General features: G+C 45.2%; 1 protein-coding gene across 9 annotated transcripts in view; it reads right to left on the bottom strand.

The window, feature by feature from the left end:
• Positions 1-26,921, bottom strand: part of DVL1 (dishevelled segment polarity protein 1) — a 178,746-nt gene that overhangs the window by 16,614 nt on the left and 135,211 nt on the right. For 7 of the 9 annotated variants that reach the window (XM_050931460.1, XM_050931468.1, XM_050931461.1 and 4 more), the window contains 7 exons: positions 17,380-17,518; positions 7,771-7,864; positions 6,594-6,663; positions 5,567-5,706; positions 5,078-5,154; positions 4,640-4,707; positions 3,941-4,090 (listed from right to left, as the gene is read on the bottom strand). In XM_050931460.1, coding sequence (XP_050787417.1) covers positions 3,941-4,090; positions 4,640-4,707; positions 5,078-5,154; positions 5,567-5,706; positions 6,594-6,663; positions 7,771-7,864; positions 17,380-17,518 — 738 coding nt within the window. The remainder of the gene's footprint in view (positions 1-3,940; positions 4,091-4,639; positions 4,708-5,077; positions 5,155-5,566; positions 5,707-6,593; positions 6,664-7,770; positions 7,865-17,379; positions 17,519-26,921) is intronic. The other 2 variants (XM_050931462.1, XM_050931463.1) reach the window with 1 other exon arrangement.

Genomic DNA, 26,921 nt, shown 5'->3' with positions numbered 1-26,921 from the left:
AGCTGAAAATTATTTCAGAACAAGGTACTTTTTTCAGTAATAATTAATATGGAAAACTGGCTCTATCTGGTATGAAAAAGTCTGATTTAACAGCAATTGAGTAGTCAGGTCCCTGAGGAATCCTGTGTTTGAGAACAAGCCTGAAGAAAAAGAGATACCAAAACTAAACCCAAATAAGAAACCCAAGCCCTGCTGTGTTGTGGGTTTCACCTGAGGCCCTCCAAATCTCAGGTGCTTTAGTCACAAGTGTTGATGTAACACTGACAGCACCAATATGTCTGATGTTAGGAACAGGCAAGCAGGTAAAGGGGGTGGGCTGGAAGAAAATAGGAGTCTTTCAACCTGTTTACGTTGTCCCAACCCCATTATATAAACAGAGTAAATCAGGAGACATATTGCAGTGCTCAAAAGAAGCACTGCAAAAGCACAGACTTGCACTCAGCTAATGCTGCTCCATTAACTGGCTGCTTCCACGTTTACAGCCAAAACAGTAAAACTGATGTTTATGTTTGCTGTGAGTATCAGCAATGTAACCCTGAGAGAATCTAGGAGGCTCCTGGATGGGGAAGTGCAAGGCTGGAAAGCCCTGTTTGTATTTAAGCTCTTCGTTTATTCCATTCTGGGTTTAGAGGCGCGCGCTCTCTCAGCTTCTGCCGTACTTGGCTGAGATGTTAATGGGTGAGATCCTCTCTTCCTCCTGACCACTCCTGAGATCTGGGTGTGCCACGCCTACTGTGCATCAAACTGGCTCCAAGTGGAGGAGACCGAAGGGGAAAATCAAATGAATGGCAGTGCAGTTTGCGACCAACCTCACTGCTAGTCCTGTTAGCCTTGTTTGTAATAAAATGTTACCCTTCTATCGCGCCTCCCATCTGAGGATCCCAAAGAGCCAGGTGTGCTGGAACAATTTGTATAATGAGGGGTGCTGAGAGCCATTGAACCAAACTGTAAACCCTGTATATGATGGAAACCACTTCAAGCCAGCGGGTGTGGCAGCACCTCCTTCCCCGCTACCCCCGTTCCAGCAGCTATGCAAAAAGCATCAGAAATATGAATGAAGAATCCCCCAGACACACCTCTGATGTGCGTCAGGATAACTACTTTACAGATGTGGAAACTGAGCCATTTTGTTCCAATTTCAGTTTTTCCTCCTGCTCGTGTTAGGAAAAGGGGACACCCCACGCCACAAGAAATGAAAAGCTATCTGCAGAAAACTGGTTTCACTCCCAAGCAGCCTGCATTTCAGAAACATGATGAAGAGGGTGTCCGCGTTCCTCATTTCCAAATCGCCGTGCTGTGTAGCAAGGCACCCAATACATTAATGGTTCCAGAGGAATGTAAACAGAGTAACAGACTCTCATTGTTTGACAGCAAATCAGCAGACATATTCGACTCCAGTAATCTTTAGTATGTATAAGACTGAAAAAAATGCATCTCTAGATAAAGCCACGGTGGGATAAGTGGTTCACTTGCCTTTGACTGCTGATAATATTTTGCCCTCTTTTGTTGGTGCCGCCTCCTGTCTAGGGAGATGCAGAGACAAGGCCTAGAAAAGAGATAACTCCCCTTTCAGAGTTTCAAGGTGAGGCTGTAATTCTAGCAGCTGTCTGCTTATGAAATCTGAGAATGAGCAAGCACCTACACGGTCTGGCAGGACCTGCTGGTATTTTTAAATATAAAGGCACCACCAATGCATAGACAACTCCAGGAATTTAATACTTCAGCCAAACATTTGTCCAGGAAAGATTCTGTCATTGATCATTAACCCAAAGGCCTTTAAATGAGCAATGAAGGTCTACTTTATTCATTATGATGATTGTTGTTGTTTTGCCTCTATGGAAAAATCCAATACAACGTATTAGCAATGAAACCAATAGAGTTTCTCTAAGGGGTTACAGAAATGACGTTAAGCAACCTATAGATTTTAGGCCCCAATTAAGCAATGCACTTAAGAGCTTGCCTAACATTAAGATTGTGAGTTATGCAAGCTGGCTTCAGTGATTGCTGAATTGGAGCCTTAACAGAGAATGAGATCCTCCCTACAGAAATTTTAAGGCAACCTACAGAATCTGTGGGGAATTATATCCTTGCTACAGATTGGGTTAACCTTCTGTAGAATTTTTAGCATTCTGTATTAAGGGTTTTTCCATACAGGATATCTGTAGGAAAGAAATAAGCACTTTTTAAGGTGTAAAGTTCCTTAGAGGGTCTAGTTTAGATTATTTCATTGCAAAACAAGTCTCGGAGTGGAAATAACACCTGAATTATAATTGGCAGTGTCAAGGTTAGTTAACAGAGTCAATCTTTTTTTTATTATTATTCTCGTGCAGCCGAGAATATTTTCAGTGTGAAACAAAGATTAAAGGAGATGTGTGTGAGCAATACAGCTAGATCAATCAATTCTCACCCCTTCTTTTAACCTACTCAGATAAGCCAACCCTTTCAGAAGTGACTAGTCATTTGAGGCATTTCAGTTTTTGGATGTTAAGCTGAGGCACCATAAAGGGCCTGATTTTTAGAAAGGGGGGAGCACTCTGAAACCTAGCCATCTTTAAGGTATTTCAAGCAGAGCCCAAAATTGCTGGTCACTGAAAATCTTGGCCCAAATTTTCTAAATCGGGACATGCTATCATGAATAGCCACCAAAAGCATCCAGTTTGCATTGCTCCTTCCCATTTCTTCTTCTTTTGAAAAAATATGCCAGCCAACAAAGTACAGCAGCTGTCCTGCCTGCCTCAGAGGAATCGGTGGGAGAAGAAAAACTTGGGGACACAAACTGAGGCTTTGCCACTTGACGAATAAGAACAAGACAAGAATTTGATCCTGATTGAGGCAAAAGTGCTGTTTAATTTTGCTGTTCGCAGGGCAATTGGGAAGTGTGTCCAGTGCGTTTAGCTAAGTTGGTCAGTGCACTGATTGCCCTGTGAGCACCAATAGGACCAGTTAGCAGCCGCAGCTCAAAGCGGGATGCTAGATGGCAACATTTTGGATGAAGTCGTGAACCAGTCTTGCAGAATGTGTTTAGTTTCCGGTCTCTCTATTCTTCGTTCATTCATCCAGGAAAATACTTCAGCGTGGTGCTTAAGTCCACCCCTATTTAGGGCAACACTTACGGACTAGCTTAAGTCCCTTCAGCACATGCTTAACTGCGGCCTCGAACAGGGATGCTTTCCTAAATTGGGGCCTCAGTGGTGAGGCGCTGAACAGCCACCTGCTGTATGTATGTGTCTTGCCTCAGTGCCATGTGTTTTAAATCAAATGCTGCATTGTGCCCTGCACACTCACTAGAGAACAAGACAAGACTTATTTCTTCACTTCTAACATTTCCAAGATAAGAAACCATAACAACTTTCGCATTAGGCAGACAGGAGAACTTAGGAATTGTCACAACAGACCAGACCAGTGGAGGAGAGAATCTGACCCTTCATTTCCTCTTGCGGGACAAAAGTCACCAGGTTTTGATTTTCGTTTGTTTGTTTTTTAAAATTTAATAAAAGTTCCCAAAAGAAATGGCAACCCAATTAAACCATATTAAAAACACCGTGAAGGCTGTTTTGAAAGCAAATAAAAAGTTTCCAAACATAATGCCCCAGTTCCTGATCTGCAAAGTTATCCACCTGGGGGGAAACGGCTTCTGACTCTGTAAGGGATTGATACATTAGGATGGAGCTCTGCCCTTCCATTTGATTGGAAGATGTGGGGGAAGCCCTTCTCATTTATGGTGCAAAATGTAAGTGCAAAACCTTGCTCCTCCTACTCTATGCTATCACTGTGTTAACCTTCAGAAAGTTTTATGCTCCCCACACGTTAAAATTAAAAATTTAAATGTTTTCTTGTGGTTGTTGTGTTTGTTTGTGTCTTGCTTTGCTTTTTGTGCAGCTCTACACTGCCGGCCCTGAGCAGAAGACACCTGCCCTGTGCTGGCCGCAGTGCGACTTACTTTCCGAATCGTGAATTGAGCTTGTTAGTGAGGAGCTGGTAGATGTGATGGTGCTCATGGAGGGGCTCATACCGTAACGGGGGTACGCTCCCGTCATGGCTGTGGTATGAGAGATCCATGCTGCAGGGTCAATCGGCCTCACTGGTTCAGCTGGAACAGCAAACAAAAAAGAAAGAAACCAATCAGATTTCTGGCAGAATCCACCTCAGCAGGATTCAACGGATGGTGAGTGGGGGTAAGACAATTATTTGGACACTGTCAGTATCTTGAGTCATTGTCATTCATGTGCACTGGGCTAAGATCATCACTAGTGTGAGGGACCAGAAGGAATTGTCTCCTTGGGTGTCCTATCAGGGACTTTTGCCTTCATCCAGGGCACTAAGCAGGGACGGTTGGGTTAGATTTGGAGGGGTACATCCAAGATGATCAGTTTCCTGTGATTGTAGCAGGAGTCTTCTCATATTATACTATGAAACCTGACCCAGACCCAAAGCTAACTGAAGTCAAGAAAGAAAGAACCCCTGCGCCCCCCACCCCCCACTTAGAACTAGATATCCTGATCTGTTTGCAAAGGGTTGTGGGGGGAAAAAACTTTCTAAGATGACAGGGTAGCTGGAAATGCCTTGACCCTTGAGGTCTTTGTGCCATGGATTTTGAAAACCTTGCAACTTAGCACTGTTATACTGGCTGCTCACTTACCCCTCGGGATAGTGAAATAACTCCTAGGTGTGGGGTCCCAGCACTTGGCCACTGTTAGGCTGATAGGTCTGAAAAATCGAGAAAATAAATAGGGATGAGGCAGTTCTCTTTCCCTGTAGAACCGGGAGAATGATACTCTGTCGCAGTGAACTAATTTGTTCCTCCCCAGAGATGGCCAGATAGAACAATCACATTTTGAGAAGTCTTTTACCCTAGGATCCCCAAAGGGAGTGAACCAGCAAGACAGCTACCAGTTTGTGTTGGTTTTAGCTGGTATTCTAGCAGCCAGAGACTGACCTACTCCAAGTGGTTCAGATAGTCAGGATAAGCATCCAGTGAACTGTGCTTATCCAGACTGAACAGCTGAACTTTTTGAGCTTTGCCCAATACCAATATTTCGGGAGATGGGGGAAGACAGGGATCTGGTGACACACTCACCCAGGCTTGGAGACGATTTCCCGTAAAACCCGCACTGCGTCATCATTGCTCATGTTCTCAAAGTTGACCTCATTCACCTGGAACATGTCACAAAAGACAATGATGGTCAGAGGTTGTCATTGAAGGGAAAAGGATGTTTTACTTAGGCTAGTGTTCGCCTGTCCCATGCCAACGGCAATGAATAGGGCATTGTCAAGCACTATGAGCGAGGCCCCAACTTTAATTTGTCTTAACTTTGGTGGAGAAACTGAAGAGATTTTTCACTGCTGTAGAGTTGGTCAGCCATCCAGCAGGTTAAACATCCAGATCAAGTTAAACAGCAATGATTTAGAGACTTACGTACTAGGTAGACCTTGTGCAAGCTAAAACTTCTTTGCACAAGGGAGAATTTCACTCACGGGGTTCTGGAACGAGGGAAGCTGGTGGAAAGGCTGAGCGGAAGCCAGTAATATTTCAGCAAGTGGCGTAATTTTGGGGGCATGGACCAACCTGTAGAAGCATGTCTCCTGGTTCAATTCGGCCGTCTGCTGCCACGGCTCCTCCTTTCATGATAGAGCCAATGTAAATGCCACCATCTCCTCGGTCGTTGCTCTGTCCTACGATGCTGATCCCCAGGAAATTATACTTTTCTAGATAGGAAGAGGGGGAAGAAAAAGCAAGCGAGGTGATGGAAGGCCACTGAAAGCTGGCAGAGCATTACTCTATGGCCTTAAGAGAGACAGGTGTCTTCCAGATTTCTCACCACCACCACCACCACATTATCAACAGAAGCATTGTAGACATTCAGACTAAGAGGCTAAGCTGAGCTGGTTGTATGTACCTGGCATATTCATCCAAGCAGGGAGAGGTTGTTGATCTTGGATTATTTTTTCATATGACTTGTTGAAAATTTGCACATTTTAAAGAAAATAAGCAAGAGGAACTGTACTGAAAAGACCTGTCTGCACCTAGAAATAGAACACTTAACAGCATCAGGTCGTGTTTGTTTTTCCATACATCACTGGGGCAGCAGGAATTCAGGGCTGGTGAAAGGGGTTGGACTGACAAGTCTGAAAGCTTCTAGTTATCCAAACAATGCAGACAACATGGGTGGCAGCAACATAAGCCTCCATCACCAAGCTACCTTCCTCCTTACCCCACTTCTAGGAGTGAGAGGAGAATTCCATCTCCAATGACCACAGTCATGGCTTATCCTGCTCTATCTGCCATGAAGATCAAAAATCTGAGACAGTTATGGTGTGGGTTACGTTATATGGACACACATCCACTCTGAACTGGACCGAGAACCACCTGCTTCATTTGGCAGTCTGGACAGCTGTCAAAATTTATGCCCCTTGAAGTCAACGGGAATCTTTTCATTGACTTCTAAAGAACTTTGGATCAGGCCCTAATTTAAGTAGCTCAGCTATTGTATCATGCTAAGTCCTGACCTTAATAGTAAACAATGAACATTTACAGCACTCGACAAATAGAATTAAGAATAAAAATAAACAACGACGCTACAACATCAGCTTACCCATATTGAGCGTGACAGTGATGATATTCAGGGACATGGTTGAATCCGTAATACTGCTGAATGAGGATGACTGGAAAAATAAAATAGAGGCTTCATCAGAATCCCAGCTTTCAAATGGTTCAAAATCTAGCAATGAAAATAACTAACTGGAGCAATTCATTGGGAGCAACCAACGGATCAGATTTGGACCTTTCTTCTGTATGGGAACCACCTGGGAACCCATCATGATTTCTTGAAATTGATTCCTTATTCATAATTCTTCAACAAATGTATTTCATCCAATGGTTGTTTGAAAGGGGCTCATAGCAATACTCAATATCAGGGATTCTCTATTTGAACGGTGCATGCAAAGTCCTGTGGTACAGTTTTAGACCAGATGACCTAAAGAAAGTACTCTTGTCGCATAGATGTGCATTTGCATGCGAGTCCTGGTATTCCCATGGATCAAAGCTCCTTCCCAACCATCGGTGCAAATAAAACATGACCCCACAAAAGTCTGCAGAAAGGCAAACAGAAAATGGGACACACACGGCTAAATCGAAACACTATCAAGGTTCAACAAACATGTGAGAATAGCTCTTCTGTTAGCCCAGTTCTAGCAATAAGAGCTTAACATATTCTGTTTCTTTAAAGCCCCCGGGAATATTTTTTTTTATGAGAAGCAAACAAGTGCCTGATTAAATTATAATACATCCTCAGAGTCACTCCAGTGCAGCTGTTTCAGCAGCGTACCAGAATGGAGTGAGACACAATCCTTGCAAGTTGCTGAGTTTTTCCTAAGAGCTGAGCATCCTCTGCTCCCGTTCAGGTCAACAGGAGAGGATGATGCAGGCCAAATTCCCAATACTGCAGTAACCTTGCCATTGGCCCTTCCTCTTACTGAAGACAGTGTCCTGACTGAGGCTGTCCCATGGGAGCACGTGGCAGAGAGAAGATGGGGCAAGAAGCAGGGTCACTCAGCATCAAAGGCAGAAGTCTGAAGAAAAATAACAAGCTGTGATAATACTTCAAGATTCCCAGGTTGAGGACCTGTTTCAAAGCCTATAGGAGTGGACAGGAATCTTCCCACTAGCTTCAGTAGGTTGTTGGCCAGTCCCATAACCTCCTTCTAGCACACACGCGCTCATCAGAAACATGACACTCCCCGCCGGATGCTGCATGACCCCCTCAACCTTACCCTGTCAATCTGGCGCATCCTTTGTTTTCTCCTCCTGCGTTTATGCTTCCGTATTAGCCGGGACGAAGTACTTTGCTCTGTGGAGCTACTCAGCCTGGGGAGAATTCAAAGCACAATTCAGCTGCATAAAAGTGAGGCCATTTTCAACTCTCTGCTCTGCCACAAACGGCCGATGCCTGAAGATCCAGGAGGGAGCAAGAAATGTAGGCCCCAGCAATTGACTCACGATGCACCTCCCTCCCTCCTTGAACTGCCGCTCACCCCAGTGTGTTCGATCTTGGTCTTTGCCTAGCAGCATGCACAGGGCAGTAGATTAACTGTGACAAGGAAGTTACAGGCTAAATTACAACATGGATTAATGAGAATAATTTACTATCTTCCTCCTCTCCGGGAGCAAGAGGGAATTCAGCCCCCAACTTGGAAACACAAATCCTTCTGATTTAACCACCCAAGGTCACGGAAACCCAGCATTGCCTAGTACTTTGTGGTGGTCCTGACCCCATTATCCAATGAAGAAAAATGCACACAATAAAGACAGCTGTAGGCCAAGCAATTATTTTAATCTCTGCTCTGAAAGGCTCCAGCACAGAGAACCCTGGAGAATCACGTGATGCTACATTTTGAGAGCCCTGGAGGGAGAAAGAAAGATCCTTGTCAGCATGCCGCTATTCCTCCATGCAACTGGAATCCCATGTGACTAGGAACTTAATGGGGGCCTCGTAGCTAAGAGAATAAACTTTCTCAAATAGTTATGCTTGTTCTGATGGCTCCTCAGTCTGTGGGATGGAGAAAGTTACGTTGCCGCAGAGCGATTTATTTATTTTTGTTTCTATGGTTTTCGAAGGCACTGTAATCGCTGAGCATCACATCCATTCATGCATTTTTCTTCAGAACTGCTCAGTGAGGTAGGGAAGTTGTATCATCCCCATTTTACAGATGAGGAACTGAGACCCGAAGAAATGAAGTGACTTGTCCAAGGTCACACAAGGAATTTGTGGCAGACTCAAGGACAGAACCCAGATCTCACAAATCCCAGTCTGGTAGGTAACCACAAGAACATCCTTCCTCTCTATTTGTTACTCTAAAAATGGTTCAGAGACACAAAGACGATGCTATATCTTTAACCAGCACAACACAGCAGCTACAAGAGCAAGTGGGCGAGTCCCTGCTTCACATACCTGAGCAACAGGGACCCTGGACCTTTTTTTCCATGTCTACCTGGCTCCAATCTACAAGATTCTGGCCATGTTCAAAATGCTGGAAACTACAAGAGAGGACAAACCCTGGAAATCTCATGAAGGGGCCTGTTATCATGAGAATCCCCACACGCCGGCAGTATCCAAGTCGTGTATACTCTGCGAGTGAGTACTAGGGCCGGGAACCTCACGGATCTGGAGCGTTTGTGAATCTCTCGATTCATCCTCTGAGTTCACAAAACTAATTCAAAGCTTGTCAACATCAAGCACATGTTTCCCCCCAGCCAGGAGGGCAGTTCCATTTGGAGTGGCCACAGCCTACATTTTCAAAAGCAACTAGTGATTTCAAGTGCCTCCATTACTGGGAAAGCCCACGCACCACTTAAATCCTACCTAAGCACTCCACGTATGGTACAGTATGGCTTCCGGGGTGCCTAGATCTTATTGGCTGCTCTGCCTAGCGGTCAATTTCACATAATGTCCATTTTGTCACCAATATTTTTCCCAATTGGATTTTCACTCTTCCTCTTTCCTCTCAGAATCTCCCCTTAGTAGAGCATGAACCTAAGTACGTTCAAGATTGAGCTGAATTCTCCAACCCACAACGATCAGGGGGGCTTGAAGTCCACTGAAGTGAGTTTGCTTGAGTCCAATGAACCTGCCTGCTACTTGAAGAGAGACTCTGGGGAAACTTTCCTGCTTTCAAACAGCAAGATTCCTGGGAAGGCTGCCGAGTGAGAGGCAAGTGCCTTTCTTAGGCGATAAGAGTAGGATTTCAGTGCTTCAGTAGGCAAACTAACCCTGTGCCGAGATTTCATTCCATGCTGTGAGCCCTGGGGAAGGGGTGAAGTCCAGTATGAGTCATGGTGAAGCACACACTAATCTTTCTGTTGATTTTCATGCAGCTGGGTTGGGCCATGAGAGAGAAAGAATGAAACACATGGCAAATTTTTATAGTGTCATCTTTTTCTGATTCTAACAGCTTTAAATAATTCCCGGCAGCTTTGCATCATGTAGTTGATTTTCAGCGTCTGTAATGATCGACCGAAGCGTGCAGTAGTTTAGAAGGTGCTGCTCCTTCTAAACTACTGCAGTGTTTCTCAACCTTTTTTAACCAGGGACTGGCTTGCTGCCTCCCTGGACCGTGTCAAGGAGATCTCAGGGACTGGTGCTGGTCCACAGGCCGGTCGTCGAAAAACACCGCTCTAGACAACTCCTAAGGAGGGGAATTCTGGTTTGCAACGGAGACACAGATCGCAGGACACGTCCCAGGCAGCTCACCATATCATTTGTTTGGTATCACAGTGCCATGCCAAGCAAACCACTGGCTGCTGTTTCCGATTGTAAACGGCAGGCTCTAGGTTAGAGATGTTGACAAAACGCACATGCCACGCCACGCCTGAGATGTCAGATTAGGGAGGGACTCCTCCCAGTAGCAGAGAGCTCTTCCTTCACCTGGCAGACATAGGTGGTTTTGTCTGGACAGGAAATCACAAGACCAGTGGGCAGAAACATAAGACACCTTCAAGGCCCCCTAGCCCAGTTTTGCCTCAAGAGTCTTGACAGGGACCTAGTGTTACTTCCAACATTTCTGACACAGAAGCATCTTCCAGCCCACTCTCTCCCTGTCAATATTCTCATTATCACCAGGCATTTCCAGTAAACAAACCTCCCGAGCTGCCCATGCTGACAGGTTGTGCCAATTCCTCCCCTTCTGCTCTGAGGCACATCAACACAGTGCTGCTTAGAAACACAAAGAGCAATTATACCAGGGGTTCAATCAGATTCTCTCTGGCAGGCTGAACTAAAAATATTTGTCTGCAGTAAATCTGGCTGGAAAATGCAGCTGCTCTCTGACTTTGTGAGCACTTAAAAGTGACGTTTTAATCCCCCATCAAGTCAGGGACTCAGTGTTTCAAAGATAGCTTTGATATATACAAGGGTAAAATTAGCTAAGTTCCTAATTGCACTGAAACCAATTAAAGATGTCCTGATTGTAACTTGTAACAGTCCATTGCTAAAATACCAGCAAGATGGATACATCTTAGACACTGGTCTGATGCAAGGGATGGTCAAGAGAGTTTGGCTAAAATATTCTCACCAACTGGTAGTGGGCTTAACTTTTCCTCCTATTTTCTCTGCTCCTTCTGCAATTCTGGGCTCCGGCCAGGGCTGGAAGTGTAACGAGTCATTAGCATGCTTTGCACTTGGGTCTTCCAGGTCACATGCTGGACTTCTACCATTAAAGCTTAGCTGGTGGCTAGTAGCAGGCTGTTATTTTCTAGTGACCCAGCCACTAGGTAGCAGTCACATCAGACATGTTGCTAGTGTTACAGAAGTAGAGGTGCAAAAATACCACAAGAAAGTGAACAGAACAAAAGGAAGAAATAGCAGAAATCTGGAGAGAAAGCCTGTTTCCCATGAGACTTAGAGGTTCTGCAGATTCAAAGAAGTCTGAGAACTAGCATCCAAACTCTGGGTCATTATTCAACCCAAGCTGTCAGATCTTCTGAGAGGTTCTTCCACCAACCACCATCTTATACATCCTTTATTACTGATTTCTTAAAGAATAAATGTACCTTACCCCTTCTGACTTGCTTATCTTTCATAATTATATCAAAGGAATTCTGAAGGCGTAGGGTAAAATTATACCTTCTCAACGGAGACCATGTCAGAGCAGAGTGTGGTTATTAAAAGCGTAAGAAACCGATTCTTACAAACTGAAGGGAAAGGGAGACAATCTGCTTAATGATTCAGAAAGATGGTTCTGTAACCCTCAGGAAATTCCAGACATTCACTCAAAGCACCTAATTGGCTCTAAAGTGCTGCAGAGGTGGTGTCTGATCTGGCCAACACCATCATCCATGTGTCCTACTCTCTATGCCAGAGGAGCTAGGCACTCGGTTATTATTTATTTGCATTATGGTAGTGCCCAGGGCCCCACTGATTTAGGCACTCTCTAGACAAACAAAAGAAGACAGTCCCTGTCCCAGAGAACATACACTATATGAGAGAGCGACTATAGGGATGAGCCTAGATAGAGGGATTAGACAGAAAGAATAGGCAAACCGAGAAAAGATACTTGCATATGTGTGAGGGTGATGGCAGTCAGAACATTTTAGCATCACCTGCAGGCTGATTCCACTGTCAACTGCACACTCAGCATCTTCAAAAGGATACACACCTTTACCCTCCCCATGTACCTCGGCAATCCTGGATCAAATGATACTAGTCTGCATAGGGAGACGTGGGCCTCATGTGGGAATCCAGGCTCCATTAGGATATGCACCTCTCCAAATGCTGAACACTGTCGATCTGTAAAAACGGAACTGGATATCCCACAGAACAGACTTTCTTTAAAGATTTCTGGCACTTTTTTGTTTCCAGCTGGTATCAGACTAAGAGGAGTCATGTTCTTTTGGTCTGCAGTATTTCCGGTTCTACTCTGCATCAGAAACCAGGAGTTGGGGTGCCGGGGAAAATCAGACCCACAAAAGATCTCAGTTCATATATGGTTCTAAAATACAGTCCATGATTTGGGGCAGTTTTAATGCGATCCAAATTGGCTCTCACTCTCTTTGTCTTTCAAAATTCAAGACCACATCTTCAGCCTTAAGACACACTTCCCTTGGCTTGCTTTCTGGCATCCTTCCATCACAGATGAAGGATGTTAAAATGGTACATGCAAAATGTATGCAAAAGAAATGAAAAAGGAATTTATCCTGAAGAATGCTACAAACGTGTACGCATTTAATTCAGTTAAATTCTTGATCCCTTCTTGTGGAAAGCTGGGCAAAGTTTTAAGCTGTCTTAATAACCTTGGGTGGAAGTACAAGGAAAGCAGTTGGTCTTGGCAAGACTCCTAGATGATGTGAAAGCATGTTTGTAAATATCAGGCTCCACAGTCTCTGCGATTTCTTTAAAAAAAATAATTAGGGAGAAATCAAAGGAATCAAACTTATTTCCTCTTGCACGTTGCCATAACATTTCAGCCATCTCTTAAGTTCTTCTTGCCAACTTTTTCAAACCTGTGTCCTCAAGAGAACTGCTACTTACTCCATATTTAATCAATAAAGAAAATATATATTACAATTACATAGTCATACTAATTTGCATTTCTGTAGCACTTTTCACGCCCAGTATTTCACAAGTGCTTTACAATAATTAATTACGTAATCCTTACAACATCTCTGGGAGATTGGTAGGAATGATTACTGCCATTTCACAAGTGGACAAAGAGAGTGACTTGCCCAGGGTCACCAGGTGTCAGTGCCACGCCAGGAACAGAACCCACAAGTCCTGACTATCTCCTGCTGCAACCACTGGCCAAAACTCCTTTTGCACTCCTCAAAACCGAAAGGCTATTAAAACGCTACCCAGAGGTTACAAAATGAGGATAATCAATGCAATCCGGTTTCTCCAAAGAGGAGGCAAGTGGGGTGGGGGGGGGGGAAATGGTAACGATAGACATAGTTTGCGAAAAGGGCTTCAGAAAAAGTTCTTTCATTTGGTTCTTTCATGCAATAGACTTCGGCACATCTGAAGTCAGTGCAGTTGGAATTCTCGCCACGCACGATTTTGACCACATTAGAGCTAAGAGTTCTTATTAATAATAATTATAGGCTGCTGTCAAAAACCTAGCTTCCTAACAGCCTTTCGTTTCCCAACTATTTACGGTCTTAGAGGGAAGGAAGAGAGACTTTAGAACAGTACCTCTTTACTGAATAGATTACTCCCCAGCAGCTCTGTACTCAATATATCACCCATTACCTGCAAACGCCACTAATTTTATGCTGTTTCATGACTTGTGTACTATACCCCATTATATCACATTGTTTTCTTTAAAAAATGCCTTTTAAAGCAAACAGTTTTTCATATCTTTTTCCCACATCCCAGAAGAAAAACACCAAAATGAATCAGAAGATCAAAGTCTGAAACTCCCTGAACCATAAGAGAGAGAGAAATTGCTACTGTCTGTAGAGAACCTGAGACAAAGATATGCCAGCACAGATGATACATGAATCTTGGTGTAACAGGATTCTGGTTAAGAAAAGAAACCTAAAAGATGGTGTCGAATTGGGGAACTGTACTGCCTTGAGAGATCCACTCACTGAAATTAAGCCCCCCTCACTAAAATGCATCATGGGTTTCACTGGATTGGAAATTAACCACCTCTGCCGCACCGCTCCAAGTTAAAATCAAATACTCACAGAGAAGTACCACAGAAAGTTCACATCTTCCTTGTTGTTACCACCATAAAATCTTTACATTTGGATTCTTCTCTCCGTGTTGTCCCCCTCACCTGCTCACTCCCCACTCTCAACTCGGCCTCCAATACCAGAGTTTATCAACGACATTAAACAAACTTACCCCCTTTAGCCCTTTCCCCGGGCCCCCATCCCCAGCAGCTCTGGAGCGTGTTTGGTTTTCTATCAGGCCATGTTTGCTGGTGAAGAAAATTCTCCCCCCTCCAGCGGAATCTCTCATCCGCTTGTGAACATCGTCTTTGTTATAGAACAACATACCTTGGAGCATTCCATTACGCTGCTCTTCCTGACGTGCTAGCCTGGCAGCTGCTTTGTATGCCAAGAACTTCTGCCCTCGCCTGGAAAGGAAAGGGCCCTTGGCAGCAGCTTCTAAGAATCTCTATCTCGTCTTGGGTCAGATGCAGAGAGTTTTCGTTATTAAAATATAGGACAGGATTTAGCTGGGTCTAGCACGCTGTGCTTCAGTAGCCACCCTGACTGTGCTAATCCTGCCCCACTGCATATCTTGCTGCCATGGAAATAATTCATTTATTTACAAGAAACAAAATGAGCTGCAAGGCTCTCTTGGGAACCCTAAAGGTTTTAGGAAAGCTTAGAATGGATGCAGGTTAAAGGCAAAGGGCTGGATTTTGCAAATCATTTAGGCACAGGGAAAGCTGATGGACTTACTCGTGTGTGTAAAATACTTGAGGATTGGTCCCTGCATTTCCACATGTTGGGGATCCATGCCCACAGCTCATATTTGTACAAGGAATTTCCATTTGCATGTGAAATTATCAGTTTTGGCTGGGCGTTTTTCACCCAGACTGTGTCTGGCAAGCACATATTTTTCAGGTCAAAGCAAAAATCGGCCAAACTGTCAACAGGTGACCCAGTAGCCCAAAATGAGCATGCATGTGCCTGGACAAATAGGCATTCTGCATTCCGCATTACCCATCTGAAAACCTCGCCCTTTACATGTGTCAAATGGAGCTGAAATTAAGGGGGATTTTAGCAAATTAAAAATAACTGAGGCCCCAGTTCAGCAAGGCACTTCAGCATCTGACTAGCTGCAAGCCTGCAAATAATTCCTCTGAATTCAATGGGCTCTATTCATGTGCTTAAAATGAGGCACATGTTTAAATACCTTGCTGAGTTGGGCTCCTCTTCTGTTTGCTTTTCACCTTAGAAACAACAGGAATACCAAGCTGTGTCTTTTGTGGTTTTACTAGAGGCCTCCTTGGAGTACCAGAGACCTGGAATGGGCTTTTTCAGCTCAGCATCTCTAGAGGACGTCAGCACAGCTCTAGATACAGCATTTACAGCTACTTGCATTGGGAAACTAGGAGAGGGAACAAGAAGCTGGTCTTGCAAAAGCAACGGTGAGTTTTGTTTTAAATCTTGCAGCAATGGAGTGGTAAAATCATTAAAAACATACAGAATTAGAATACGAGTGCCTTGTCATCCTACAAACCCTTCAAGGAAAGGCAAATGTAACCAGAGAAAGCGAGAGTGCTTTGATATGGAAGATCATTTGGAAAACATCAAGGAATATTTCCCAACTACTCCCAGTGCCCTGGCTCCAGGAAAGATTAAATAAAATGCCCGTATAGATATTTGGCAAAACAGGCCTTCCTTGTAATAACATTATTTGGGATGAATTCCTCTACTGCTCATCGGGATCATGGAATATGTAATTCAGCATTAATTAATGTCTCCTTACTTGGAAGATATTACATTATAATATTCACATCATTACTATGGAGTGTTTTGCAGCTAATAACAAGCCAAAAAAACATCTGGTACTTGAGGTCTGCACGATGTTTGGATTTCAAAATGTAGCCGTCCTTGCTCTGAGGACACAGAGCAGGATAGCTGTTAAAGACATGGGATGTCCAGGAATTAGAGTTGTTCCTTAATTGGAACACTCACTCTCAGCTACAGGGCAATTTGGCTCTTGGTCCAAACTTCTCAACTGGGTCCCATCTCTAGTATCCAGAGATGAATGGTAAGGAGTAACCAGTAGGCCAGTGCTCAGATCAAAGTAAAGAGCAAATAAATCCCCCATGGATGCATCCCCAGAGGTCCTCCATTTGGTTTCAAGAAGGGCCGCAATGTATTCAGACAATGGAGTATTTAGGCTTTGGCAGATCAGACCATCTTAGGAGGCTGTGCAGAGAAGGGAATTCTCCTCCTGCCCAGATACTCCCAGCCATGAATCCCTACTAAATGAGATTAATGTCCCAATTGGTCTCAAATAGGTTCCCTGGAATTGCAGCAAAGCAGACTCCCTGGTTAAGTGGCTCTCAATTAAACAGCTAGTCCTGTCTACCAATCGACTGAGCCGTCAATATAGAGCAGGCGCCATTTCAGACTCAACGTCCACTGTAGTTTTGCCCTATGATAAGAAGGTGCCACAGCACTGGGGGAAGAGGCAAATGCTGGGGTTTTAAAGGACACGATAATACTTCTTGTTGTCCCCTTGACTCGGAAACTCTCCCGTCTGCTCCTTAAATTCCCCAACAACCCACGTAATCCAGAAAACCTTCCTACCTTGGGCCTCCCCACTCTCCCTCACTTGAATGGCTGTCCCATGACTCGTCTTTGTCTTCCACTGCAAACCCACGAGGGGTAAGGTATGAGTCTTACTCCAGGTAAAGAGCCTGGTAAATTCACAGTGTTCAACAGGGGCTTTGTCATGAACCCAGAGTATGGGGCAGCTTGTTGGCAGGCTTCTCCAGGATAAAATTGGAAACCAGATTGTGACTCAGTCAGTCTGGCCCCTGGGTGCCTCTCCTTGCTCCTGGCAGGGGGATGTGATTTGCATCAGTCCTACACCTACTGCAGACCAGGTTTCTCCTCTGTACCCGCTCAGCTGCACTGGCTGGCAGCACACGTGGGTAGGTGATGTGGAGACCAGGCTCCATTTGCTCCCAAACCCTGCCTGCTGCCCACCTTTGCAGAAGCTGCCCCACAGAGGCTGCTTTTCCTCCCCCACACCCTATTCCGAGCTGCAAATGGTGATGGGGATAGTGTGTGTAAGGGATGCCTTACACTCCCTTAGCCTGGTGCATAGCTAGGGTCACAGTCTGGCCCTACATGATTAAAAGCAACACAGTAAATCTATCCTAATTGCTCAGCGTCAATTCCCCACACCGGTTCCCTACCTGCTTGTGTTATCGTCATCATCAGAGTCAATGAAGCTGCTGGACTCCAGCTCGCTGCTCATCATGGTGGAAGAGCTGTCGTAGCCGGGCGGGTGCTCGCGGTGCCTGTCCAGCTTGGGGTGCCCATTGAGCCTAGGGACTGTGGAGAAAACAGCAGGAAATCAGGCCTGAGGCGGAGAGAGGGTGACAAACGACTGCAGTGGCATGAAGGTGCCAGGGATGGGAGCATGAGACTGACACTAAACAACCAATTCCCAACACCCTGGGAAAAGGGCCCATCTTGAAAACAGAACCACTTAGTGTTTGGATTTTAGTCAACAGCTGACAAATCCTTCCCCCATCTACCCCACTCTGGTTCATTCACAGACCAAGTTTAGAGTTCACAGGGAGAGTCGTACAGAGGTTAGGGCAGACGGGCTGCAGGTCAGGACTCAGGTGCATCAGCAGAGCTCTGTGGGGAGCCCTGTGCTGAAAGAGCAGCAAGTGCTGAAAGTCAGGATTGAGGTTCATTGGCAGAGCAGCACATAGCACAGGGGTGCCACAAACTGGGGGTTTGGCGCTTAAGCAGCAGGGAAAAATGTGCACTGCCCTGGTCTGAACAGTGCTACCAACTTCTCTCTCAGACACAAATCCGTACATTCCCCCATGCCCAGTCAGGTTCCCCACAAACCTGGGCAGCACAACTACGTTGCAGCCTCATTGTCTTGGCCTTTCCATATGCATAAAATATATTGGCACATTTTCTTCTGCTAGCATGGCTCTGAGTATGCAATCAGAGTGCAAGGACTTTCCTCTACATCTTCCCTCCGAAAGCGTACCCCATTTACCTGAACGCACCGGTGGCTCACCTCTGGCTACAGAGGCACTCAGGATATCCCTCTACAAAACAAACTTCCTCTCTCTGTTCTCCCACTCAGTCACCTGTCACTAAAAGACCCTTGACCTAAGAGTGAAACAATTTGCCAAGAAAGTTCTTGTCCTAGACGCCGGAAAGGCTGTTTCTGATAAGGCACCCGGTCAAGAAATCAACAAACTGGACTTCAAAGCAGGAATGACTTTTTAAAGCACGCTTTCTAACCCTTGGAATGCCTTCTCAGGTACAAGCAGATTATACAATGGAAAAGCTTCATACTGAAAGAACGATGGTGCCAGGAATATACAAACCAGAGGGCAATTATTATATCCAGGAAGAAACTTTCACAGCCTAAGACTTTGCATAAGTTTTGAAGTAAGATTATTTGAAAAATTACAAGAAGCAGCATGGACTAGTAGATAGACACAGGACCAGGGGTTGAGAGAGCTGGTTTCTAGTCCCAGATCTGCCACCCTTAACCTTGCTGCCTCAGTTTACTCATCTGGGAACTGGGCATCTGACTACTTCCCTCCCTCCTTCCCAGGGGAATTAATTGTATAGCATTTTGAGATCTCCAGACAAAAGGTATTCGAGAATTACAAAGCACTATTATTCTCTGTAATTCAAGCCCTCCCGACTGTAAAGCTAGATAATCAAAATGCTGTGACAGTAGCCAAGCCGATCCTTCTGATGCATAATTTCCAAATCCCATTCCACCACTACCTTGGCCCAGTTTAGCAGTGGAGAACAGGGACTGCCAACATAGCCCCTAAGACCCAAGCTGTCTTTGTATTGCGAGAGCGGGTGCAACCTGAAAGCAGCATGGTCAGTTCCCCCCTTCCTGGCCAATGTGACTCAATCTTGGTTTGCAGGGAACCACGCCTAGCAGCATCCCTCCTAGCTAGCCTATGGTGCACGAGGGGATCGTTTCAGATGCCATGGTCCATTCAAGCCCTGATGCTCTACTAGGATTGTGAACTAGTTCTAATAATGGGTTTTGAGACTGGAATCTTGTCCTCTCAGAACTACGTTGAGACTGCCGAGGATGGTCGTGTGTTTAACACCTCGGGTGGGAGGTCAGTGTTTAGTTCCAGGCACTGCCTCAGATTCTCCATGTGACCTTGGGACTATTGGCATTTAATCTCTCAGTGCTTCAACTCCCCATCTGTATCACTGGACAATGGTACTTTGTCTTGTCTATTTACACTGCAAGTTCTTCAGGGCAGGGACTTGTGCCGCTCCCAGCATAGTGGGGCCTGGTCTTGGCTGGGACCTCTAGGCACTACTGGAATCCAAAGCAGTGGCTCTCAACCTTTCCAAACTACTGTACTCCTTTCAGGAGTCTGATTGGTCTCCTCACTTAAAAACTACTTGCTTATAAAATCAGACATAAAACCACAAAAAAGTGTCACAACCACACTTACTGAAAAATTGCTCAGTTTTTCATTTTTGCCGTATAATTATAAAAAAAATCAATTGGAATACATTATTCACATAGCTGAAGTTGCGTAACTTAGATCGATCCCCCCTCTCCCTGTCATGTAGACCAGCCCTTAAACAGGCTGGAAACTAATAATTTATGTGTACATTGCACCACAGATGATCAGGTAAAAAAAAACCAGTGGGAATCCCCCTGAAAATAGCCTTCTAGTTCTGGATTTCAAACCAAACTCAGGGACCAAGCAACTAAGCCTGTATATCCCAGACTCAACACAGACAGAAGGGAAAATAAAGGGAAGTCAAATTTTGCCCCTCCCAGCCTGGACCATAGGAGTGCTCAGGCAAAAACTATTCTAATGATCAAGCAGGCAGCCTGGAAACAGACACACCCATGTCTCAAAGGGTCACTGAGGAAGTAAAGACTAAACTGTGTTATTTCTTCTCACGGGGAATCGGCCGACTTTGACCTGTGTCAGCCAAAGTCAAGTAATCTGTTCTACAAAGTCCCTGAATGTTCAAACCCAGCATCTCAATCAAGCTTTAAGAGCCATTTTTTTTTCCACTGGCGCGGTCATCCGTGACAAAACAGAAGGAGGAGAAAACTTTCCCAATTCTAAAGCTGAGAAAACAGTGTTCTGGCCATCAAATTAGTAAGTTTCACACAGCTACCAAACTGTCCGTTAAAACCACAGAGAATGTTCTTGGCTTGGGCTAATGACCAGCCTCCTTCCTGGGGAATGACTGAATAATTTTAAATCCAGATACAGTGCAGTCTAGTGGCTAGAGCAAATGCCTGGAAAACCTAGTGGCCTGGGTTCTGCTCCCAGCATCAACGTTGCTTCATCTCTCTGTGCTTCAGTTTCCCACATCTGTGAACAGGGGAATGATAAACCACTTAGCTCCTGCTAGGAGAGTTTTGCGGCTTAATTATTGTCCATAAAGTCTTGGAGACCTTCAGATGGGAAGCTCCAGAGAACTGCGAAGTTATGTTGTATCACTGAGGCTGAGCGACCCAAGTTATACCAACATCAGCACTCCCGTGCACAGCACTGTGGCGGCAGGAGAGCTTCTCCCGTTGACACGGCTGGTTCACGGAGGGGTTTTTATTATGCCAATGGGAGAGCTCTCTCCTGTCAGCATAGCACGTCTTCACCAGATGCACTGCAGTGGCCCAGCTGCATTGGTACAACCATGCCGCTGCAGCACTTACGTGTGTAGACATGGCCTAAGAAATATTCAAATCCCATTGAGAGTCAATGGGAATTTGCGTGGCTAACTTCCCTTACGGGCCTTTGAAAAAAATCCCATCTTAAATCACCCAAAACATGTGCATCTTCCTAAGCAGGAACCTTTTGTTGCTTCCCTTGTGCAAATACAGAAGGCAGACTCCTGCCCAAGCCTGTTCAGGTCTAGGAAGGAATGTTTTCATTACTGGTCCGGAGAGCAGGGTAAAACAAAACAGAACACAAAGGCTTCACTGCTGAAAGAAGCCTATTCTGTTGAGGGGAGATTTAAAGTAATCACCAGGCAATCGGAGTCACCATCAGAGCTCCCCAATTCTGGCGACTTGGTAAGACAAGAGATGAGAAGTGAACCTGAGAGCTGAAGAACACAGAAGCACCTTAATCCGTTTACAAGAGAACAAAGCCATGCGTGAAGCTTTAACTGCTGGGGCTCGCTTCCCATTTCCTGACATTCCTCTCCACGCCCAGATGTTTCTTGCCCCTCAATCAAAGACACATCCGACGTGCCCATTCCCTCTCTGCATTCTGCAGGTGCTCTACCCCCAACTGCGTCTCCTAAGGTCTGCTCTGGATAACAATAAGGAGCACTTTTCATCCAAGGCGCTCTCAGCTCTCTACAATAGACAGCATGAGCAACTTCATTCTGCAAAGCCCAATCCAGCAAAGCACTTGAACACAATTAACTTAATTTTACTTATGTGCTCAGGTCCCATGGGAGTCAATGGGGGCTTAAACATTAAGCACGTGTGCAAGGTCTGTGCTGAATCGGGGCGCACATCTCTAAAGGCAGTTAGGCACCTAACTTCCACTGGATGGGATTTTCAAAGGAGCCTAAGGGAGTTAGACACACAAATTCCAATGGAATTTAGGAGACTAAACACCTTTGAGGATCTGGGCCTAAGTGACCTGGCCAAGGGCAAACAGTGAGTCTTTGTCCCTCTTTGGCGTTGGCTTTGTAGCTGGATTTGATGCGCATCTGGTTAACAAAAGCTGAACCTGACACTACCCGACAGCTGAGGAGCCATGCAGATGGATTTATAAGATTAGCTTCACAGTTTTCGGTCTCAAGGTAACATTTCCAATCAGGCAGGTCACAGGTAGCACCTCACTAAGGCAAGGTGTGTCTATTGACAACATACATTTGTCACAATGTGGGAGCTGAAGTTGAGGGGAAGAGGGAAAGGGTTTAGGAATAGACTGTTGGACCCAATTTTTACTGTGCTGGACCCAATTTCACGGTTGGTGTGGAATACCTGTTGGTTTCCTTTTTAATGGACTGCATTTTTAATTTTGGTAGAGAGGGGACAAAATATCCATGATTTGGGTTTGTACTTTGGTTATAAGACCACATAAAATAAATACATACCCTGCCAGGAAAGAGGGTAAGAACGGTCCATCAGATTCACAAATATTTAATAATCTCTTGCACTAATAATTCCTGTTTGAACACTTAGCTGCGCTCCACCAACGAGGCTGAAGTGTTCAGAACTGCTCTGATGACTATTTATTGTTTGTGTTGCTGTAGTACTGAGTTCACAGGACCGCAGCATGGTCCCATTGTGCTGTACAAACACAGAGAAATGGCCCCTGTCTTTGTGCAAGGGATCTCATTAGGGTTGGGAAGGATGGAAAAAATCTACCGCAGCCTTGGGGTTCAGCAGCTGTTATAGTAACCAATACCCCTCTCACCTCCACCCCACATGCTGGGGCTGAGGCCAGGAATCCACAAAGATCTCCTTGCACTCAAACCTCCTGTCCTTGTTGTTGTGCAGACTCCTGGGGACGAGGTGAAGGAAAAATCATGAAAATGAATAGCAACATGATTGCAATAGCAGAACCTGAACACATCCAGCAGCTGGCGGAGAAACGCAAGGGTGGAGGTGGTCACAACGCCAGCAGATATTTGCAAATCAGCCTGGAGCTGGGTCTTCAGCAAACACCGCAGATAAACACTAGGATTAAGGAAACCCATCTATCATAATCCATCATTCTGGGTCAGCTGGATCTCCGTGCTGTGTTTCTCTCTGAACCGGCTGCTAAGGATTCTCCATTCCCATTCAGAGGAGGGCTCCTGGACTTGCCAATAAACATCGGGTTTCCAGTTTATTTTATCAGCTGTGCTGGACGGGGCACCCTTATTGTGCAAACCAAAATACTGGAACACACACGGCAGCATTCGGAGCGAAAGAACAGCTTCTCCTCACACCCCAATGCCATCCCCGGAAAAGTCAGTTTACCAGAAACTAGCCAGGGGTTGCATGAAAGACAGAGTGGGGGTCAGAAAAGGCTTGAGAGGCCCCGTCTAATGGTTAGCCTGACAAGGAATGATAGGAAGCAGGTTCTTGCATTATTATTGCAGCAACTTCCCAACTAAGATGGGGACCACATTGCGCAAGGCACACACACACAGCAATTGTCCTTGCCTCAAACAGCTTACAATCTAAACAGACATGTCAGATGGCAGGTGGGAGACAGGCAGGACTATTATCCCCACGTTACAGATTGGAACTGGGGTACAGAGAAGGACTTGGTCTCACAGAGATATTTGCAGCAGAACTGGGCACACAACCCACATCTCTCAAGTCCCAGTCTGGTGTCTTAAATATGAAACCACCCTTCCATCCCGCCTTCCCTGTGCATTGGTTAGTAGGAATTGTTGACTGGGATGGGAAACTCCATAAGAGAAGCAGGCCCAGAGGGAGGATATTCAAAAATGGACAAAATAGGGGAGGGGAGGGATGCACCTAAGGCAGGGAGAGACCCAGACCACAAACCCAGATCCAACCACCTCTGGGATCCAGCTTTCAATTGTGTCTTGAGCTTGTTGGTATCCCCAAGGGAGGGAGAAGGAAAAGAAGAGAGCAGATTGAAGAAAGGAAGAGTAGGTGGGCTGGTCAGTCAGGGGTCGAGGAGACCAGGAGGGCACTGAAAGGATTTCAGGGACAGTCTCCATTTCCTGACCAGGGACAGCAACTCCTGCTGCCGACTCCAGGCCCTGGAACTACCCAAAGCAACACACGTTAGCATATGGTGGAAACGCAGCCACTGGAGGTAAAACCCACTGTACTGGACGCTCTTTGGGGCAGGGACCATCTTTTTATCTTGTGTCTGTACAGCCCAATGGGGTCCTGGTTCATGACTGGGGCTCCTAGGTGCTGCAGTAGATGAGGAAAATAAAACTGGTCTCCCTGTTGTCTTGTCTGTGTAAACCTTGTCCTTCTTCAATCCAGTTCCTATAATCTTTTCCATGGTTCCTATAATCTCAGACTAAGTTCTGTGGGGCAGAGCATGTTCCTTATTCTAGCTTTGCAAATCACTGGGGAAATTTCTGTCAGCCCTACTGCACAGTGTTTTGGCTCACCCCAGTGCAGTGCAGTAGCAGTGTTTAGCTGAGTAGCCCAGCAAAAAACCCACCCTAATGTGAGCCCTAAAAAAATAACTATGTCGCCATCCACTTCAGCAGTGTTTTAAGGGATATAAACCTCTGAAAACTGGGGCTAAACAACTGAATGCCCCAAAATTCAAAAGATTCTATCTTGAGCCATTGGGTGCAGAGACTGTTTCCCTGATATGTGCGCACAGCCCCTAGCACAATGGGTCTCTGATCTCCAAGTAGGGTCCCCACCCCGCCAGCACTACGGGAATAGAAAGAATCTATCATTTAAACATAGCAATGTGGAGTCAATACCCAGACAAGAAGAACCTATAGCAAAGCCATGGGACCTCTCAAGCCACCTCACCACATGCAGACCCAAGACCGAGCAGAACTGCTAGCGAGAGCTGACGGCATATCATTTGCTGACAACAAACCGGGAGCGAAGTCTTGCTCCCTCTGAAGTTTTGTTGCTGGCTGCAGCTTTCCAGATTCACTAGCTGCCTCCTACTTTACCATGGACAGACTGAATCACTTTGTTCTTTCTGAATCTTAAATGTCTATTGTTCATACGGGAGCTGTATATAAATCAGAAGCAGCACGGGTCCAAAACACTAACCCCCAGGAGCCCCACTTTATACTTCCCCATTAGACAAAACCCCCTTCATTACTTTTCTTGCCCTCCCTGAGTTCCCTCTGCTATTCGTCGGTTGCAACTTATAAAACCAACCCCACCAATGGGAGTGGATCATTTTTATTTCATTTGGTGGAGCTGACGTTAAACAGAGCCCTGATCTTTAAAACAAGCCCCCATTGGGGAAAGCTTTCCCAGCTCCGATTGGCTGGAGCATGAAGATCACATAAAAGCTGTGGGGCCAGATTTTCATCTCAGGTACAGGGGTGTGAATGGGAGATGAATCTGGCCAACAGGTTGCACCAAAAGGAGAAAGCTTATTTATATTCAGCTTTGATTTTTAAGCATGTAGCTTTCGAGGCCAGTTGCATTTGTCGTGTTCCCTTTTCCCCTCTGGTTGCAGAACTGTTCTCTATTTTTGCAGCTGTAGGACTCTGTGCATAAGTTCGGGCTGCCCCCAGCACTCATTACTCCATGTTCACTGTGGAAGCCTCAAATCCACCCCCGGCAGTGACTAGATAGCATAGATTCTTAATTCTATTCAGAGTGGGTGGTCCAAGAGCTTTTACTACTGCGGGTCCCCTTTTCCTCTGTATAATTCCATCTTGCATTCTCTTCACCGCTGAAAACTCCACATGTCATCACTTATGGGAGGGTTAAAGAGGGATATTTATCGCCTGCAACCTCCAAGCACTCTCTTAGCCCACACAGCTGGGAAGGGCACTCACTTCCACAACCGGGCCTCCCTCACCACAGAGCTCCTCATTCATAATGGAGTGTTTAGCCAGTGAATTTTTCTGTTCACAAACTGTCAGTGAGCAGATGGTTAGATCATCCTTGAATTTGTCATTCAGAATTCTTTGCCAAATAATGCTGATGGGTAATTCTGGGCCAGTAGCTCATTTGGCTTGCAAAGAAGATCCACCATTCAAAATGCTAGACTTTTTGATTAGTCACAGAGGTCACGTGGCAGGGTTTTGTTCTCTCATTGGAGGAGCGTAGCTCTTAGAATCAGGTTTCAGGTGAGAATCCTTGCAACTGCAATTTGTTATTTGCTTCCTTTTTACACTCTTGCAACGCTTGCTCAGAATTTATTGATCCCACAAACCTCAGTGCTAATAAATTCACTCACCAGGACATCCACAGAAAACAAAAACAAATGCTCATAGCAAATTTGCCTCAAAATTCCAACTAATATTGATATGAGTTTAGTTTTGAAGCTGTCAGTGTCTCATTGTCTAACACTAGGGTCTGGCGCAGGCTTCTAGGCTACTCCTATAATATGGTTTTAAGCAGTATTTCTCTACAAGAAAACACTCTTTATTTTCCTGTGCATTGCCTGGCTAGAGATTTATGAAGGATTACAACACAGCATGAGCACATTGTTCACTGCGATTATCTCGCACTCTGAATAATAATCGACAGGAGCGGTTAGCTTTGGCATCTCAGAATATCCCATGATTTACATTTCCCTAAAGTACCTGCTCATTTTGGAGGTTATAAACGTGAAGCTGTGACTTGTATTCCAATCAAACTGACTAGGATAGCTAATCCCACATGTAATTTTTAGACTCAAACCATTTCCCCATTCATTTTCAGGTAAATAATTTATCCCAGAAAAACTCCATCCGTTCACAGCCACTATGAAGAATTAATGGCCCACATCAATTTGCTATGCTCTTTAGTTCTCAAGGGGGGCTTTTCACATGGAGGACCACTCTAAAAGCAGGCAGAATTTTAACCAGCTGAGTGCTGCTTCACATACCTGGGACAAACGCACACCTAACAGGGCTTATCTGTATACTGGGCAAGTTTCCTTCAAAGCTCTGACCTTCCAATGAAATACTAGTGTTTAAAAACACAGAAGGCAAGTGCCATACGGCGGCTGAACCTGTGGTTAGCAGTGAAAGGGTTAAACATGGATCCATTTGCACTTGTTCTTAAACTTTCCTCAGTTTCCTGGTCACTTCGTTGGTGATCAGCGTCTCGCCCTATGCC

Source organism: Gopherus flavomarginatus, chromosome 21 (assembly GCF_025201925.1).
Source record: "Gopherus flavomarginatus isolate rGopFla2 chromosome 21, rGopFla2.mat.asm, whole genome shotgun sequence".
Classification (NCBI taxonomy): Eukaryota; Metazoa; Chordata; order Testudines; family Testudinidae; genus Gopherus; species Gopherus flavomarginatus.
Note: the sequence above shows the minus strand (reverse complement) of the source record. Positions and strands in the feature narration are given on the sequence as shown.